Genomic DNA, 16,339 nt, shown 5'->3' on the forward strand with positions numbered 1-16,339 from the left:
GAGGTTGAGCTGCATTAACCAGTGATGCTCAGCCTGGGGAACAGATCTGCTGTGGACAGAGAGGGCAGGGAGAGGAGAGGGCAGGGAGTCCAAGTGAGAGAAGGTCTCCATCCCTCAGCCCACTGCTTGCCTGCCAGGTACCTGAACAATGATGGGCTGTCCTGGCTTCTTGCGGTAGAAGAGCCCTTTCACATCGAACTCTGGTGATACCGTGTTCTTCTTCACTGGAGAACGAACCTTTTGTCCTTCGCACTTGATGATCACGTAAGGGTCAGCTCCTGAGGAGGGAAAAGGGAATTTTTAGTTTGTTGTAGCTTCTTAGAGCTGTAATTCCTTAGAGTTCTTTTCCAGGGGTGTCATGCAGTATTTGGCCTCCATAGCCCACCAGAGGAGATGGATATCTGCCAAAGGGTTTGTCACACCCCAGATGACGTCCATGGAGCTCAGCTGTTTGGCTCAGGTTTAATTCTATTAGGTGACATTGTTTCTGGGCAGCAGGTGTTCAGGGACTGCTAGGAAGCTGGGGAAGGGTCTGGATGGAGCACAAATCTGTTAAGGAGCAGGCTGGATGAGCTGGGGGGGTCAGCCTGGAGGAAAGAAGGCTTGGGGGGACCCTGTCACTCTCTACAACTCCCTGAATGGAGGATGTAATGAGGTAGGGGTTAGTCCCTTCTCCCAGGAAACAAGCAACAGGACGAGAAGAAAGGACCTCAAATTGCACCATGGCAGGTTTAGACTGGATATTAGGAAAAACTAATTCATCTAAAGGGTTATCAAGCACTGGAACAGGCTGTCCAGGGTAGTGGCACAGTCACCATCCCTGGAGGAAATTAAAAGGTGTGTAGATGTGGCACTCGGGAACATGATTTAATGGTGGACTTTGCAGTGTTAAGGGTTGGACTCGATGATCTTAGAAGGCTTTTCCAACTGAAACAATTCTATGATTCTATGAAAGGGCTGCCTCTCTTGTCTCCATATTCTACAGGAACACTCCTTCATCACCCAAACCCTTCTGACCATTGCAGTACATGTTCCATGGAGGACATCATCCTACTCAACCCTCCTTTCAGCATTTGCTCTCCTAGAGGCAGGCAGAAATAAAACCATGCAGAAGAGAGAGAGGCTCACACAAGGAAACACCAGATAGAGGATAAAATTAGCAAGTTCACATACAACCAGCCCAGAGCTGGAGGGGACCTGAGCTTCCAGGAAAAGGGAAGAGTCCCTCCTTAGTGAATACTTTGATCTTGCCAAACAAGTGCTTGTTTTGGGAATTTCAGTAGAGAAAGAGCTATTGCTATGGAAATTTAACTGCCAGAATGCATTTTCATACCATGACCTTTAGTGGCTATGATGGAAACACAGACCAGTTGGATGAGTTTTCTTGTCCAGTGGAAATGAGGATGAATAAACAAGCCCCTTATGAGGGCCAGGGCTTGCCAGACCACCTCTTTGCTAGCTTTCTGTTTGCAAGGACCTGGCTCCCCTTGGTGAGACACAGCTGCTGGATTGCACAGCTGTTTTTCCAAATTACCTTGTCTTTTGGGATGTCCCAATAAATCCTCAGATTCCATCAGCCAGAGCCAAATTCCTATCTGTAAATCACTATTTCCAAATTAGTATATAAGGCCTGGCCTGGGATGCATGAGAGATGCCACTGCACTGGAAAACACCAAACTCACTGATGGTGGTGGGAGCTGAACAGCTGGAAAACAGCTGGAAGAAAGCAATTCCCAAAGAGTTTTTGTGTTTTATGACTCCAGAATCCACATGTCTTCTTGTCTGAAGGAAAGATAAACCTCCTTCTTTCTGTGAACAGTTCAGAGACCTTTGGCTACAGATTTTCCTACATTGCTGCAGGTGCATTGACCTGTTGTGAATAACACAAGAAAAAAACCACTTGTCTAGGGGTTAAATTCCCTGCCCAAACACCAGATAGGGTATAAGGACTCCCTTTGTGGCATGTGATAAATGAGCACATTTGAATAGCCTTTGCTTAGAAAAGATCCCGCCTGTTACTTTTAGGGATATAGTAAAAGGCAGCCCTGATAATAATTATTGGGTGGAAAAAACCCTGTAATTTTAATTGGATTTCAATTAGATTTTTTAATTTTTCAATTTCTGTATTTAAAATTCAGCTTGAAAGTGAAAGTGTCTGGCTAAATCTTTCCAGAAATACCACACATCCTTGACTCAGGAAATGGGGGAGATTTCCTATTTCCATGGTGGAAAGACATTTGCTTCTCTAATCGCCACCTCTAGACCCTTCATCCCAACTTCAGCAATCTCCTAGCACAAGCCATCACTACCACTGGGCTTCTTGGTCCAGAGGCAGACAGAACATGGGGCTCTTGCCCTCAGGTCCTGCTGCTGTCTTCCATGCAGGAAAAGTGATGGATGTCAGAACTGATCTAGATCCACATCATCCACATGAGCTACATTTGGCATACCCTCTGCTGATAAGACATTTATCCAGCCTCCAGCGATGAATACCACACATCAGGCTCTTTCTCTGTCCTTCTTACAAAAAAGTTTTAAATACAATCTCACTTTTACAGCTACTCATACTTGGGAGGAAAGCTTGAGTTGTTACAGGACCTCTGCTAAGGGCTTTGGGAAACTTTTGGGAGGGTCTCAGATAACAGCCTAAATATAACAGCTCCTAGATCATGTCCACTGCAAGAAGTGAGTTTAGTTCTCCAAGGACTTTCTCTTCCTCTGATGTCTGAAGCAGATATATCTGAGGATATAAATTCCAGCCATGTCCCACTTCTTATACCACCTCCCAACTCCTCCAGGGCCAGACAACAGGCAGGGAAAGACCAGTACCTCCTTGGGAGTCCTGATTCTTGAGCCCAGCTGCAGCAAGGACATGGATCTGGGATACTACTTGTGGGTAGCCACACATCCCACTCCAGCAGGTGTGTGGTGGCTCATCCAGTGTCAGCTCTCTGCAAGGAAAAACACGTGGCCTTTGAGAGGAGTCTAATCCCAAGAAGTTTGCTCTGGCACGATGAGGAGCTGTACAGGCAATTCCTTTAAGAGCTGGACTCAATGATCTTCAGATGATCCTTGTGGATCCCTTCCAACTTAGAATATTCTGTGATTTTGTGATTATGCACTGTCCACTGTCAGACTCTGTTCCCCACTCCAAGCTCCTCAACCTGGGCTTGGGATGCTCTCCCATGTTATGCTTAGGAGCAGAGTGGGAGCTTCTCTGCATGTCTGTGATGAGACCTGTGTAAAGATGTCCTGTCTCCTGACCACCCTTAACAGAAAGCCAAAGAGCAGCTGCAGGCAAGGCTATGACCACTCAGGAAAACCACAAATCAAAAGGGCTGTCTCCAAAGAGCCAATTCCTCCCCATCCCTGCTCGTGCTCCTTACCGGCAATCTGAAGGCACGTCTGTGAAAATCCTGAGAAGGAACTCGCCTTCATGACCAGGGTCAAAAGTGGTGGGGATGATGACGTAGCGGCCTTCCTTCAGGTCTGTCCTCAGGAAGACGCTGCGGGAGTTGATGTAGATGGAGCTGGCCACCTTCTGCTGCAGGGTGTGCATCCGGTAGTTCCTATTCAACTCCACCTGGGCAGAGACCACAGTGGGATGGTCAGTGGATTGTCACTGGCTGAAAAGGTACTGGTATCCACCAGGGGGCAGGGGGGGAAAAGACTGCAAGAGTTGAGTCCACAATGCCAGGACACCTGGAGTTAAGAGAACCAGCAAAACAGTCCCAACCGTGCTGGGTGGAAAAGAAGTGTGTTTGTATCTTTCCCAACTCTTGACTCAGGGACACGTCTCTTGCATCCCAGCTTAACACTGCAGACCCAGAAAACAACACATAAGGATTAGTCTAACAGATTTCAACATTTGGAGAGAGAAGACTAATCATTGCTTTTAGCAAGAACTGCACGGAATCATAGAATGGTTCCAGTTGGAAGGGAACTTCAAGATCTGGTTTCAACCCCCTGTCATTGGCAGGGACACCTCCCACTAGAACAGGTTACTCAAAGCCATATCCAGCCTGGCCTTGAAGATTTCCTGGGATGGGGCATCCACAGCTTTTCTGGGCAGCCTGTTGTCCATGCTGTCCCCTTTGATATCCCTCTTCCTCTCTTGAGGAGGGCAGGCTGTGCTGGAGGCACCCCAGAAGCACTCAGATAATACTTAAATGAACAATATGGCCATGCAGGACTGACATACTACTCCACAACCAACAAATTTACAGTGGCATTCAGGCCAACATGCAGAAACCCCAGCCTACCTTATGGATATCAAAGCCTATGGCCAAGTTCTCTCCTTTGCCCTCTTTGCGGCTGGTTCTTTTGGGCTTCTGCTGGATGGAGATCAGCACTTCATCTTCTGCCTTCTTCACATCAAACACGTACTAGAAGCAAAGAAAGGTTAGGTAAGGGAAATATTTATTAATACCAGATCCCTGGGCTTGGGTGGGGTTTGATTTAGCAGATCTAACATCAGCTTCTCCCAATCCACCTCCATGCAGGGACAGCCTGACTTCAAAAGGCTAATAGAGAGCTGGAAGATGGAAACAACTCTACCACATCCTTGATGACAACTCCTGCAATGGACCAAGCCATCCTTCAACTGCTTGTTAGATGAAGGACTCAAAATGACCTGGCTTGTGATCGTGAGAATCCCAGTTCAGAGTAGGACAAGACAACTGTAGAATCATTTATGTTAGAAAAGACCTCTAGATCATTCAGTCCAACCCTTAACCTAGCACTGCCAAGTCCACTGCTAAACCATGTCCCAAAGGGCCACATCCACACGCCTTTTGAATGCCTTCAGAAATGGTGACTGTACCACTGCTCTGGTCAGCCCCTCCCTAATGTCTTCACCCTTCCAGTAAAGTTGTTTTCCCTAATGTTCAATCTAAACCTGGCACAACTTGAGGGCTTTTTCTCTTGTCCTACCACTTGTTACCCGGGAGAAGAGACAACTCCCACCTGGATATGATCTCCTTTCAGGGCATTGCAGAGAACCATAAGGTCCCCCAAGACTCCTTTTCTCTAAAAAAGTTTGTTCCAGGAGATGAACTTCAAGCTAGAAGGAAACATCTCTATGGGCTACACCTGTCCTGGTAAATTTAACAGCGTCAAAGTTTGGGCAGAAAAACTGGAATCCGGTCATTCAGATGTCCAGATTGTTGGAAATGACTCCTGGCCCTGTTTGACTGGAACCAATCAACAATTCTACCCTGTGGCACAGCTTGTTTTTCCCTCGTTCCAAGATGCTCTACACTAAGCACTTGGATGCAGTCTCCTTGATAAGAGGGATAATGTTAATAGAGTTGGCCTCAATGCTGGTCATCTTGTGCCAGAGAATTGCCATAAGCTCAAATAATCTGTTAGAGGTCTGGTAGCCATTTCAGCCTTCTAGGTCCCTGTAGAAGAGTTAAACACTTGAAAGCACACGTGAAGGCTCCAGAAGGCCCTCTGCTCCATTACTCACTTGAGGGTTCTGCAGAAAAGTGTCCTTGTGGTTGATGCAGCCTCCTGAGCGGTTTTTCAAGGGGTCACTGCTTCTGGTCCATGCCCCGTGTAGCACTGCCTCCTCCCAGGTCTTGTGGATGCTCAGGTAGGAGGTGTTGATCAGACGGCACTTGATGATGTCCGTGAAGTATTTGCAGAAATCTTCAAAGGTCATCCTGAGTCAGAAAAGGGCAGAACTGGGTTATGCTGCTTCTCTCCCTGCAAAGGTACACTGCAGGGATTTTCTTAATCACCTGTTAGAGTGTGGGCTGTCTCTGGTGGCTGATGAATAACAAAAGTTGTTCATCAAATATCTACAAAAGAGATGGAGATACCTTTCTCTATGCCTGCAGTAAATACTTACTGAGTTTAAACAGATCTCTGTGTTTTGGAGAGGGAGAAGCAGCACAGTGCCCCTTTCTCCACACAAGAGTAAATGTACTGAAATATTCCTGGTGATGCTGTGAAGTTCAGCACATTTATGACATGTTCTCAGTACCCTGGTAAAATGGTTTGGCCCCCAAGTGATGCAGAGCACACCTTGCAACTCCAGAGTCATGGCCATCAAAAGCTAACACCCATGGGCTAGAGGGAACTTCACTAGAGATCCTATGGCTTGGAAGCCTGTTTTCTCTGGATAGCTGTATGCATGGAGAAAATGTACATGCTCCATGGGGTGGGAGGATAATGTGCCTGTGGTGACAAACCCAGGAGGGACTCACCAGAACTCTCCATCATCTTCCACTGTCATTCCCATCTTCTCTCTCTCACTTTTACTCACTTTCTGCCACTCCTCAGAGCTGTGGAAAGAGAACAGCATCATTACTCAGAGGTAAGAGACACACAGGAGATGAAGGTTCAAGGGCTGTGTAAAGCCAGTCCCCATGCTGCTCCGGTTAGGTCATCTGACAAACATGGGGGAAGTGCAGCACGGCTTGGAACTTCAACTCCCCTCCTGACCAGTGGAATTTAATCCAGTCTGGCAAGGTTTTGTTTGGCCAGTACAATCACAGCCCTATCCATAAAGACAACAAAATTGACTCTGGTCAAAAAGGCTCTGGTTGCACCAGCCTTTGGTGCCTCATCTCATCTCATCCACAGCCATCACAGCAGTGAGTGGTGGCAGAGGCTGGCTGTGTTGGGTGCTCATTTTGCTGGAATAAGCCTGGGAGCACAAAGGTGACCTGTGAACATCCCTCACCAGTATGAATGAACATGGAATTACAGAATCACAGAATGGTCTGGGTTGGAAAGGTCCTTAAATATAATCTCATTCTAACTCCCCTGCTATGAGTAGGGACACCTTCCACTAGACCAGGTCGCTCAAAGCCCCATCCAACTTCACCTCAAACACTTCCAGGGATAGGGCATCCACAGCTTCTCTGAGGAACTGTGCCAGTCCCTCACCACCCTCACAGGGAAGAAGTTCCCACTGAAACAAGCTGTCCCAACTCACGTGTCACTCCAAGGGCCGTTCCACTCCCGCTCGCCCCACGGGTTGCGCATGCGGATCATGTCCAGCTTCTCTGACTTGAAGAAAGATAGAAGGCCATGGCCCAGACGGACCTTCCGCACGTCCGTCACCGCGTACGCGTGGCCCTTCACCAGTCCGCAGGCCAGGCGAGCCTCCATGTCAGCTGCTGATGTGGCCTGGCAGGGGGACACAGACAGTGCTCAGACCAGGGGGACATGACCACATCTGCAGGGGCTGGGAAAGAAAGCAACTCAGATTTCCCTGCAGGTTTCTTTGAGCAGAAAAGAAGAGCATCAACAGTCAGGGAGAGAGCCAGCTGGCATGTCTCAGATGCCGTTTTATGTGCTGGATCCCACCTTTTCTTCACATGCTTCATGAAGTCTCTGAGCTCCCATACTGGCAACCGATAAAGCTCATCCTAATGGTTATACTGGGAGGTTTGGCAACTTAACATTTATGAAGATACCCAGATGCAGACACCAAAACACCTTTCTCTGGAGTGGATCCCCTCATAGCATTTAAAGGGTGCTGGGATGAATCTGCACTCTTGGACATAGCAACAAGAAATAAAGAGGGTTGACACTCAGGATTCACTCCTTTTGCCATCATCAAGAAGTCAGAACCCTTGACCACAATTTATCTCTTCTAATTTAGAAGTTTATGACTGTGTAAGACAACTGCATCCTATTCCCGTGGGATGGTGACCACACTGGTAATGTTGCCTACTTTGATGGAGCAGCTGATGAGGCCTCCCCTGTTGTGCACCTTCAACACGCGCTCAAAGAGGAGGTTTCGCTTGGCTTCATCGGCGATGTAGTCCCCTTCGGTCAGGTCGATAGGTTCAGAGACCCCACCGGTGAAATCCACCAGGGCATCAGCTGTGTTGCCTCCATCCAGGGCCTCGTAACAGCCTGACAACCTGAAAGAGGGTGACAGTGATGGCACAACACCAGCCTGACCTTTTAAGGGGTCGAGGGCGATTCTTGGGCAGCCTCAAGAATGGAGATGTGTAGTTGAACTTCAAGTGAGAGAGGACAGCAAATTAGGGTGAAAAAATAGGATCCACATTCCTTGCTGCACTCTTGCTGTCATAGTACCTAAGTAAAAGGAACCTGAAATCTCTAGAATAGGTGTAATTTAAAGAAACATTGAAGGGTATTTTGCTTTGAGGGTAAATTAGGGCTAGTGTAGGGTTTTTTCTTTGTGTTTTTCTGTTTTAGTTATGTACTACTCTTCTGCAGGAAAGATGTTTCCACTGCTGCAAACCAGCTGGTGAATGAACAGAGGGGAAAAACAAAGTGCCCAAGGTCCCACTTTATCCTATAACTGCCTGGGTACCTACTTGGCATACGCTTTCTCCACCAAGGCACACCAGAACTCATTTCTGGAGTTGGAGTGGCAGTAGATGAGCTGATTGTGGAGTGTGGGCAGGCGGTCATCGATCACCACATCCAGCCACTGGCCAAAACGCCAGAACTGGAAGTGGAAGATCCCCACGTAGCTCTCAGGTTTCTCAGGGTTCCACTCCTGCTCCTTCCAGTCTGGGATGACCTGCAAAAGAAGAGGCACGTAAGTTCAAATTATTTATTTTTTTCCCAGGATTGACTCTCATCCTGGAACTAATGCAGACAATATCAAAGACAAGGAAGACTGTAAGGGGGATGGACTTCCTTACAGTCTGCTGGAGCCAGATTTTGGACCTGGTTCTGCCAATGCAGACTAGATTAACATGTACTGGAGTACCTTAGACTCCACTGTCCCTTGGAAGGTGGAGTTAAAGACCTTTGTCCTCTTTCTTATAACCCTACCCTGGACATCTGCTGCCATGTACTTCTGTAGACAGGCTATTGGAGCAGATGAGTTCTTTGTCTAACCAGAGATTGTTATTTTTATGACCATGGGTTTTGTTTTTTTAGTGACAGTAGGGTACCACTGAAAAAGGGCACTTTCTTCTCCTACTTGGTTCTGGTGTGCCCTGACTAGCCCAAGAGCAAGTGTGGTATTCCTCTACCTGGTGCCAATGAACAGGCAGCAGATACTCTGCATGAACCTACTAAAAGTGGGAAAAGCAAGAATCCCCATTCCCTCAAGGTCACCATTCTTCCCTGTCAAGAGCTACCATGCTCACTCAGCCAAGCACGGGGAGGTGATTGGATGAAAGATGGAAAAGAAGGTCTGAGTTGAAAGAAACCGTAGCACAGCTGAGAGGCTGCTGAGAAGCCTCTGGGGAGGCACAGGTTTGGTGTCACTGCCAGCAGGACAGGCACAGGCAAAGGGGAACTGCAAAAATGCACAGCCTGTCATGGCTGCAGGCACCACCAGCTCCGCTTTGGATAGAAAATTCACCCAGAGCCAGGACACAGAGGCACACAGCAAGGAACTACCCCAGCACAGTTTAGATTTGTTGAGGGTGGAGGCAATGTGGTTTTACCTCACGGCCAGGGCAGGCTGTGAGGCCACATCTAGTTACTGCAGTTGTTGGCTGACAAGTTCTGAGTCACACAGCAGCAGTAATGTGACTGCCTGGCCACACCCCTGCTACTCACTTACCTGCTCCCAAAGGATCATGAGCTCAGTGATAGAAAACCCCCAAGGTGTCCATGCAGGCACGTATTATGTTCCAATACACCAAATAATCACTTTCCTCTGGAGAGCTGAGTGCTCTGGGGTTTGGAGAGGACACAACTACATTGCTTGGAAAGAGCCTCTTCAAGAAGTCACAGGACATGGTGAAACCACCTGTACTATGCTTTGGGCCATTGTCCAGCTGACAGAGCTGGGTTTTGGTTTTGGTTTTTTTTTTGTCTACTGTCACAAAGCAGGAATTGTGCAGAGAGAATTCCCTCTGAAGAACCCCCTGACTCCTTAGCTACCAGCAATGGTCCAGCCCAGGGCTCTTATTGCTCCTACACTGAAATATTAATGATGCCATCAGCCCTGCAAGCTCACAGGCACTCTTGAGTCATCTGGATCAATAGAAGCAGAGCAGACAAAGCCATGAAAAAGAGCCACATTTGGAGGGTTTGGTGTTTTATAGAAGTGCTAACAGATATGTCCCAGAGTCCTCTCTGGAGACTGCCAGGAAAGGTCAGCCAGCCCTCCATCAGTGCCCATTGATTCCCTCCTGACTGGAGCTCATCCTAATGAATTGTCATAGAGGACCATCCTGATAATCAACTCGCTATTAATGTGGGCTTAGAAATGATCCCAGCATTGATTAGAGGCAGCTCGTCAGCCAGAGCTGGTAGTGACAGCTTCCAGCTGGCTGGGTCTGAGACTTGCTCCTACTGTCACTGGTGGTGAGACACACAGGTCCCCACCATCCTCCTCCAGTTCTTCACCTGGGGACAGCTCTGGGAGCACCCTCCACCACTGAAGGCAGCAAAAATGGTCAGCTTTCATCCAGAGAAGGGTCCAGGAGCACGGAGTGGTCGTATTTCTACACTGACCCTCAAGGAAATTAGAGGAGTCTGATCTCCACAGGTGCTCCCTGCTGGAGAGTATTCCATGGACCACCCATCTCAGGATCCCAACAAGTCCTGGACTTGGCTGTGTGACACTGGGGCAGTGGAAACCATGCTCTTCTCGTTCTTTTTCACCCAGATGTGCTGTTTTTCCTTAGGGACTCAAAAAATCTGGAGCTGCAACACCATTTAGTGTGAAAAATTTACTGTGAAAGGGTTCAGAGACAGGTAAATTGTGAGCACAGAAATGCCAGGTTCACCTCCCTAAACTTATTTAGGGCTTTTTTCAATTTTCTTAAGAGTGGCTAATTAAGAGAAAAGGTATCTGTGGTCCTGGAGAAAATGTCCCTGATAAGGAGAAATTGGTACATGCCAAGTTCTCCAAGCCTTATGCTGGGAACTTGCCAGTTCAGGATAAGGAGAGAGGCATGCAGCTGTACCAATGTGAACTGTGGTACAAACTGGGATGGAATTCCCCTGGGAGATGGGACAGGGTGGAGTATCTGAAAGTCTTCATGGGATGCTGGAACTGTGTAGGATAGTTTCAGTGACTGGTAAAAGAGGTTCATCTTCCCTGCAGCGGAGAGAGACCACACTGGTCCCCTCACCTCCCTCCTCAGTTCTGAAGGAAACAAGGATCCACCTGAGAATCATTTCCCCTTCTATGCCCAGCTTCAAGATGCTCTTGACCACAAAAGACCCACTCAATACTCCATGAAGCCTTTCACACCAAGAGAGAATAAATTAAATGTCCATCTTAAATTTTACAGGAAGTTAAAAAGGGCTCAAGAATGCCAATATTGAGTTGAAATTTGGTGCTTTACTGCATGCAGGACTAGGGCAGCTTCCAAAGGGAGCATGAAGAAGACACAAACAGCCTCAGTCCTTTAGGGGAACCCATTGTCTAGGCTTTTATTTACTGCGGTACACCAATACCCAGTGAGACATCTGCAGCAAGAGCTCTACCCTAGCAACGTAGCAATGACATATTGTGAGACTTAGCATGCAAAAACCCCTCTGGATGTTGCCAGTGGCTTCTGTTATTTGGTCTAAAGCAGTTTGTACTCAGGAACTCTGCTCTGAGATGTACAAAGAGGGGTCTTCTACAGGAAAGTCTGCTAGGACCCTAGAGGTGTGTTTGGTCAAGCAGGGATGCATGCACTTTTCTCTCTACTCACTGAGTCCAGCACTTCTTGGGATCTAAATAAAGTCTTCAACTTCTCTGGCATGGCTGTAGGATTTGGTGGTTGCTGGGCTTTGGTTTTGGGCAAGACTAACAGCTCCCACCACCTCTCCAGCCAGTATCTGATCTTCTGCCTTCTTTCTCCTCTCTGCCTGACATAACTTGTGCATATCATTTTATACACTATTGCTGGGCTGGGGAAGGCATAGGGTCTGCATCTCTGGACATTTTAGAGAAGAGGTTGAACCCTTTTTGGGTCTGGTCTGCATAAGTCCACAGGCCCCAGGTACAAAGTCACCTTGCCCTGGCTTTCCCATCACTGCTTTCTCCTTACTCATCTTGGGAAGGTGTCAGGTTGCACCTCGAGGAGTACTCACACAAATTTGAGTGCAATCTGAGCAAAGAACCAACTGTAATAATACTTAGCTCTTTCAAGGGACTTTTCTATCTGTGTGTCTCAAGAAGCTTCAGTGAAGTACTCTCCACTTTTTGGTGGAGGAAGAGAAAACATCCAAACGTAACAGTTTACTTGCAGTCATGGGGCAAACTGGGCACAAAACTCTCTCCTGTTCCAGTACTTAGAAATGCACTATTCCCCTCTGCTCCCATGGTCACCCAGACACCCTTCCCTGTGTTTTAGAGGGCAGGAGACACTGCTTTTTTTAAGGATAGAAGCAGCAGGGTCCTCCTCTGTGGCTTGCAAAGTGCTCTGCAGCCTCATGACTCTCTATAGACACTTCAGAGTAAATATTTTCATGTGTGCTTTAAGGACAGAACAAAACACAACTTAGCTCTGCTGCAGAGGACTCATTGCTGGCCCAGGCTGCTCTGAGCTGCTGGGTCTGCCAAAACACACACACACCAGCTCCAACCCATCTTGGACCAACAAATTCCACCCTCCCCCCAGCAAGAAACGGTGGCAGTGGTCAGAAAAGGCTGGCCCAAGCTCCCCATTAGTCCAGTGGGTTTACAATATCTGCAGAATACAGCGAGTCCAAGTGTTTGTACTTCAGCTTCACGGCAAGGTGGATTCTCCACGGGACTGCTCTTCAGAGACTCCAAGCAGCAGCAGCACAAGTCACCAGAGCCTGCAAGCACTCAGCACCTTGCAAGGAGAGGAACTCCATCACAAACAAGCCCTCCCTTTTTAACGGCTAGGATGGAAACTGGAAAGCAGGGCTCCCTCCAGGGGTCCCTGCTGTTTTCTGGTATGGCAATTACTTATTTTTCCAGTGGATTTTTGGTGTGCAGTTGCTACAGTGAGAGGACTTAGGGCGGCCTTGTATTTCCAAGCCAGTAAGACCCTGTGTGAATCACTGATGAATTTACAAGCACGCAGTCTTACACTCTGGGCAAATCCAGCAGCAAGTTCATGGTACCCTTCTCCCCACCATTTAGACAGAGGGCAGCACATCTGGGGAATATTTCAGAGGGCTGAGGGGCTCCAGAAGCACTGAGGTGTTCTCTGCTTTACCACAGTGCTGCCTCTCATTAAAAAAAAAGCACAAAAAACCAGATGTAAAAATGGAACGAAAAACTGAATTGAAAGAAGCGTAGCTGGAGCTTTGCTCAGAAAAGCTGAGCAAGAGGGGATCAAGCTTTAAAAACAATAGAGCCTTTCAGCTGAGCTGGTTCGAGGCCACCGGTGAAAGTGAGCAGAAAATACATCACCTTGCGGATCTGGGCTAATTCTGCTATCCGCTCCCCAAATTCCTGGGCGTCTGCCCCATTGCACTCCACCTCCTCGGCCCCCAGCCTCTTCCAGAAGATGCCCACCGGCTCCAGCAGCTGCCGGTTCATCAGGTGGGTGAGATCAGGGGTCCAGTGCTGGGAGGTGCCAGTCACCATGACCTTCCCAGGTCTCTCCAGCTGCACATCCCAGCGGAGGAAGCGCAGTTTGTGCTGCTGGATGAAATCCACTCGGTAGATGTGCTCATTGGGACGCAGCAGCTTCTCGCCATCCTGGGGCTTCGCCTTGTTTTGCTGCAGGCTCTGGAACCGCAGCCGCATGCGCTGGGTGAGCTGCTCGTCGCAGGTGAAGGGCAGCTCAAGCATCCCTGCCTCAGCTGCCATCGCCTTGGCTGCTCCTCTGCTCCCTCCTCAGCAGTGTGTGGCTCTCTAGCAGGACACGCAGGGGGAAAGATCAGACGGGCCCCTGGAGCTGGTGTCCCCTCTCCGCAGTCCCAGCAGTGCTAGGCAACCTGGGCCAATGACGCAAAACACCTCTGGGGCTTCCCCCGAGTGCCCTCCCGACTCATTTGCAGATTCAGAACTGTTGGTGCTGCTGTGCACGGTACTCTGTAGGGAAGGGATGCCTGATGTCAGCCTCCCTGGCAACCTCCCTGGAAACCATTGTTCATTATCCCAAAACAAAGCCAGGGATGCAACCTTGGCAGGGATGAGTGGCAGTGTCTTTCTCTGGGTGTAGGTTCATGGCTAATTCAGGCCAGAATGAGACTCTGGAGGAGTCTGGTCCAACCTACTGCTCAAAGCAGGACTTACTTCAGAGTTAAATCATATTTCTCTGGGCTTCATCCAGTCCATCTCTGAGTATCTCCATGGACAGAGGTCCCACAGCCTCTCTGGGCCCTGTTCCAGTGTCTGACTGGGCTCATGATGAAGATAAGCTGCAGCTTGTGCTGCTGTCCTTTGTCTTCTGTACATCCCTGCAAGAGCCTGGCTCCATCTTGTCCACACTCCCCTACCCAGGCTGGATGGGGCTCTGAGCAACAAGGTCCAGTGGCAGATGTTTCTGCCCATGGCAGGAGGAATGGAACTAGATGATCTTTAAAGGTTCCTTCCAAGTAAAACCATTCTATGATTCTACAGTCAAGTAGCTGCACACAGCAATGAGCTCCCTTTTTACCTTCTCTCCTCCTGGATGCACAAACCCACTTTCCTCCTGACTATTTTGGTAGCCTTCATCAGGCTGTGCCATCCAGAAAAGGACACGAGGGTCCCAAGGGACAAACTGACTCTAAGTCAAGGAGTAGCAAACTAACACGACGATTGTGCCTTTTTCTGGATGGAACAGCTGGCAGGAGTCAGACACCACAATGCTCCTGCAGCAGCAAGTCAGCAACAGCATCCTGGCATGGTTTTGCCCTCCATTTTAATGTATTAATTTCTTTTCATAAAAATTAGACATGTCTGAAGGGTCATAGAAAGGGTGTTACAGAGCCAGATCATAAGCAAACACTTACAAGCTTTTAACATTATTCTATTAGCTAGAGAGTTTTCAAAAAGGCATTGTAACCAAGAAAATTTGACTGTTGTTGTCATAGCACGAGCTTTCAACATCTTTTGTGTCTCACCTTGTACCAATAAAGCTAATACTGAATAAAAAGCTCAAGGAGTGCCTACCTGCAGCCCCGTCCCATTATTGATAAATAAAGATCCAACAGGGGCAGGTAAAAGAAAGCCTCTGAGGGTTAAATCAATGGAAAATGAGAAGTCACAAATACCCATAGCCAAATTGCCATGGGAGGAAAAGCAATGCCTGGCAAACTGAAATAATGAAGTGTCCAAAGGGACCCAGCCTCTGTTTGGTTGGCATTTCCCAGGGCAGAGCTGGAAGTGAATGTTGAAGAAGGATGACAACTTGCCAACTCACCCTTGGAGGATGTTGATGGTGAGGAACAAGCTAAACAACCCCATGTCACCCTTGTAACGAGAGCCACAGCAGTCACCACAGCAGCCATGGCAGGAAGCTTTATTGCTTATCTAGAGGGCAACACCATCTATCCTGTTCAATCAAGAAAAACCTTGATTTTAACAAAAAGTGGGGATGCTGCAAGAAATCCCTGAGCTTGGTGTTCATGCTCACCACAGGAAGCAGAGACTGGAAGAACCACAGCACACAGAGCAGATGTAAAGCTGTGGTGTGGAGGAAACTGTCTCAGGCCCGTGGCTGTAGGAGGTTGTGGGTGAAGCTGGTGGTGCTGCCTGCACACACTGGCTGCCTTTTACAGTAAAGTCTGGGAAAAGTTGCTCACTTGTTGGTCTCTTGCCCTGTGATGATGCAAAGCTGCAACAGAATCTGAAGTCCCCCTGCCTTGGTTTTCACAGGGCTGACATCTTGCACAGCTGAGGCCATGATAGAGATGGGCACAGACTGCCCAAGGATGTGGCACTGAGCACCTCCTTCCCCCTGTACCTCTCTGTTTGCTCCCCAGGTCTGCAGCCCCTCGCTCTGGTGCAGCTCCTTGGAGGCTTTCTGGACCCCACACTTGAAGGAGCACTGCTACATGGTGCCATCCAGCCATGGGACATGCCAGGGATGGATGCTTTGGGCAAGCAGGGACTTGGGAGAGATGCTAACACCCTGAAATCAACCTACCTGTCCCAGCACTGGTGTCTGACTGCCAAGGTGGGAACACAGTAAATGGCAAAAGAGAAGGGAAACCATGGGGACTAGGGAAACGGGGCTAAATGCTGCAGCTGAGCATCCTGATTCTTCTTGTTAATTTTTAGATTATTTTGGAATTCAAAGGGATCTGAAATTCAGGATCTGAAAAACAGGATGGGATTTGATCCACTTGGCTAAGGAGAAACTGGCCAAGGGTTTGGCTGGAGTGTGGTGACTGCAGTTGTGATGACTAATGCCCTTTGCAAGACAGTCTTTTAAGGGAGACTTTTTGCTCATTATCAGCTTTTCAGGACATGAGGCATCCCTGAGAACCAGTTTTTGACCTGGACAAACACAACACGAAGCCAAGGTGTTGACAG

The 16,339-nt window shown here is 48.3% G+C and overlaps 2 protein-coding genes across 2 annotated transcripts in view; both read right to left on the minus strand.

Moving 5' to 3' along the window:
• Positions 1 to 16,339, minus strand: part of CAPN5 (calpain 5) — a 51,756-nt gene that overhangs the window by 3,482 nt on the left and 31,935 nt on the right. Inside the window, exons 4-12 of the mRNA XM_015645810.2 lie at positions 8,307 to 8,515; positions 7,691 to 7,883; positions 6,947 to 7,140; positions 6,213 to 6,290; positions 5,471 to 5,666; positions 4,263 to 4,385; positions 3,387 to 3,583; positions 2,830 to 2,951; positions 142 to 278 (exon numbers count right to left, since the gene is read on the minus strand). Coding sequence (XP_015501296.1) covers positions 142 to 278; positions 2,830 to 2,951; positions 3,387 to 3,583; positions 4,263 to 4,385; positions 5,471 to 5,666; positions 6,213 to 6,290; positions 6,947 to 7,140; positions 7,691 to 7,883; positions 8,307 to 8,515 — 1,449 coding nt within the window. The remainder of the gene's footprint in view (positions 1 to 141; positions 279 to 2,829; positions 2,952 to 3,386; positions 3,584 to 4,262; positions 4,386 to 5,470; positions 5,667 to 6,212; positions 6,291 to 6,946; positions 7,141 to 7,690; positions 7,884 to 8,306; positions 8,516 to 16,339) is intronic.
• On the minus strand, positions 8,542 to 16,334 carry OMP (olfactory marker protein). Its single transcript, XM_015645823.2, has one exon. It carries the CDS (start codon positions 13,682 to 13,684, stop codon positions 13,205 to 13,207), a length of 480 nt encoding a protein of 159 aa, XP_015501309.1. The 5' UTR covers positions 13,685 to 16,334; the 3' UTR covers positions 8,542 to 13,204.

Source organism: Parus major, chromosome 1 (assembly GCF_001522545.3).
Source record: "Parus major isolate Abel chromosome 1, Parus_major1.1, whole genome shotgun sequence".
In the NCBI taxonomy this organism is placed as follows: domain Eukaryota; kingdom Metazoa; phylum Chordata; class Aves; order Passeriformes; family Paridae; genus Parus; species Parus major.

Bases quoted from the DNA above. Each gene is read 5' to 3' on its own strand.
- OMP (XM_015645823.2), bottom strand. From the start codon at position 13,684: ATGGCAGCTGAGGCAGGGATGCTTGAGCTGCCCTTCACCTGCGACGAG.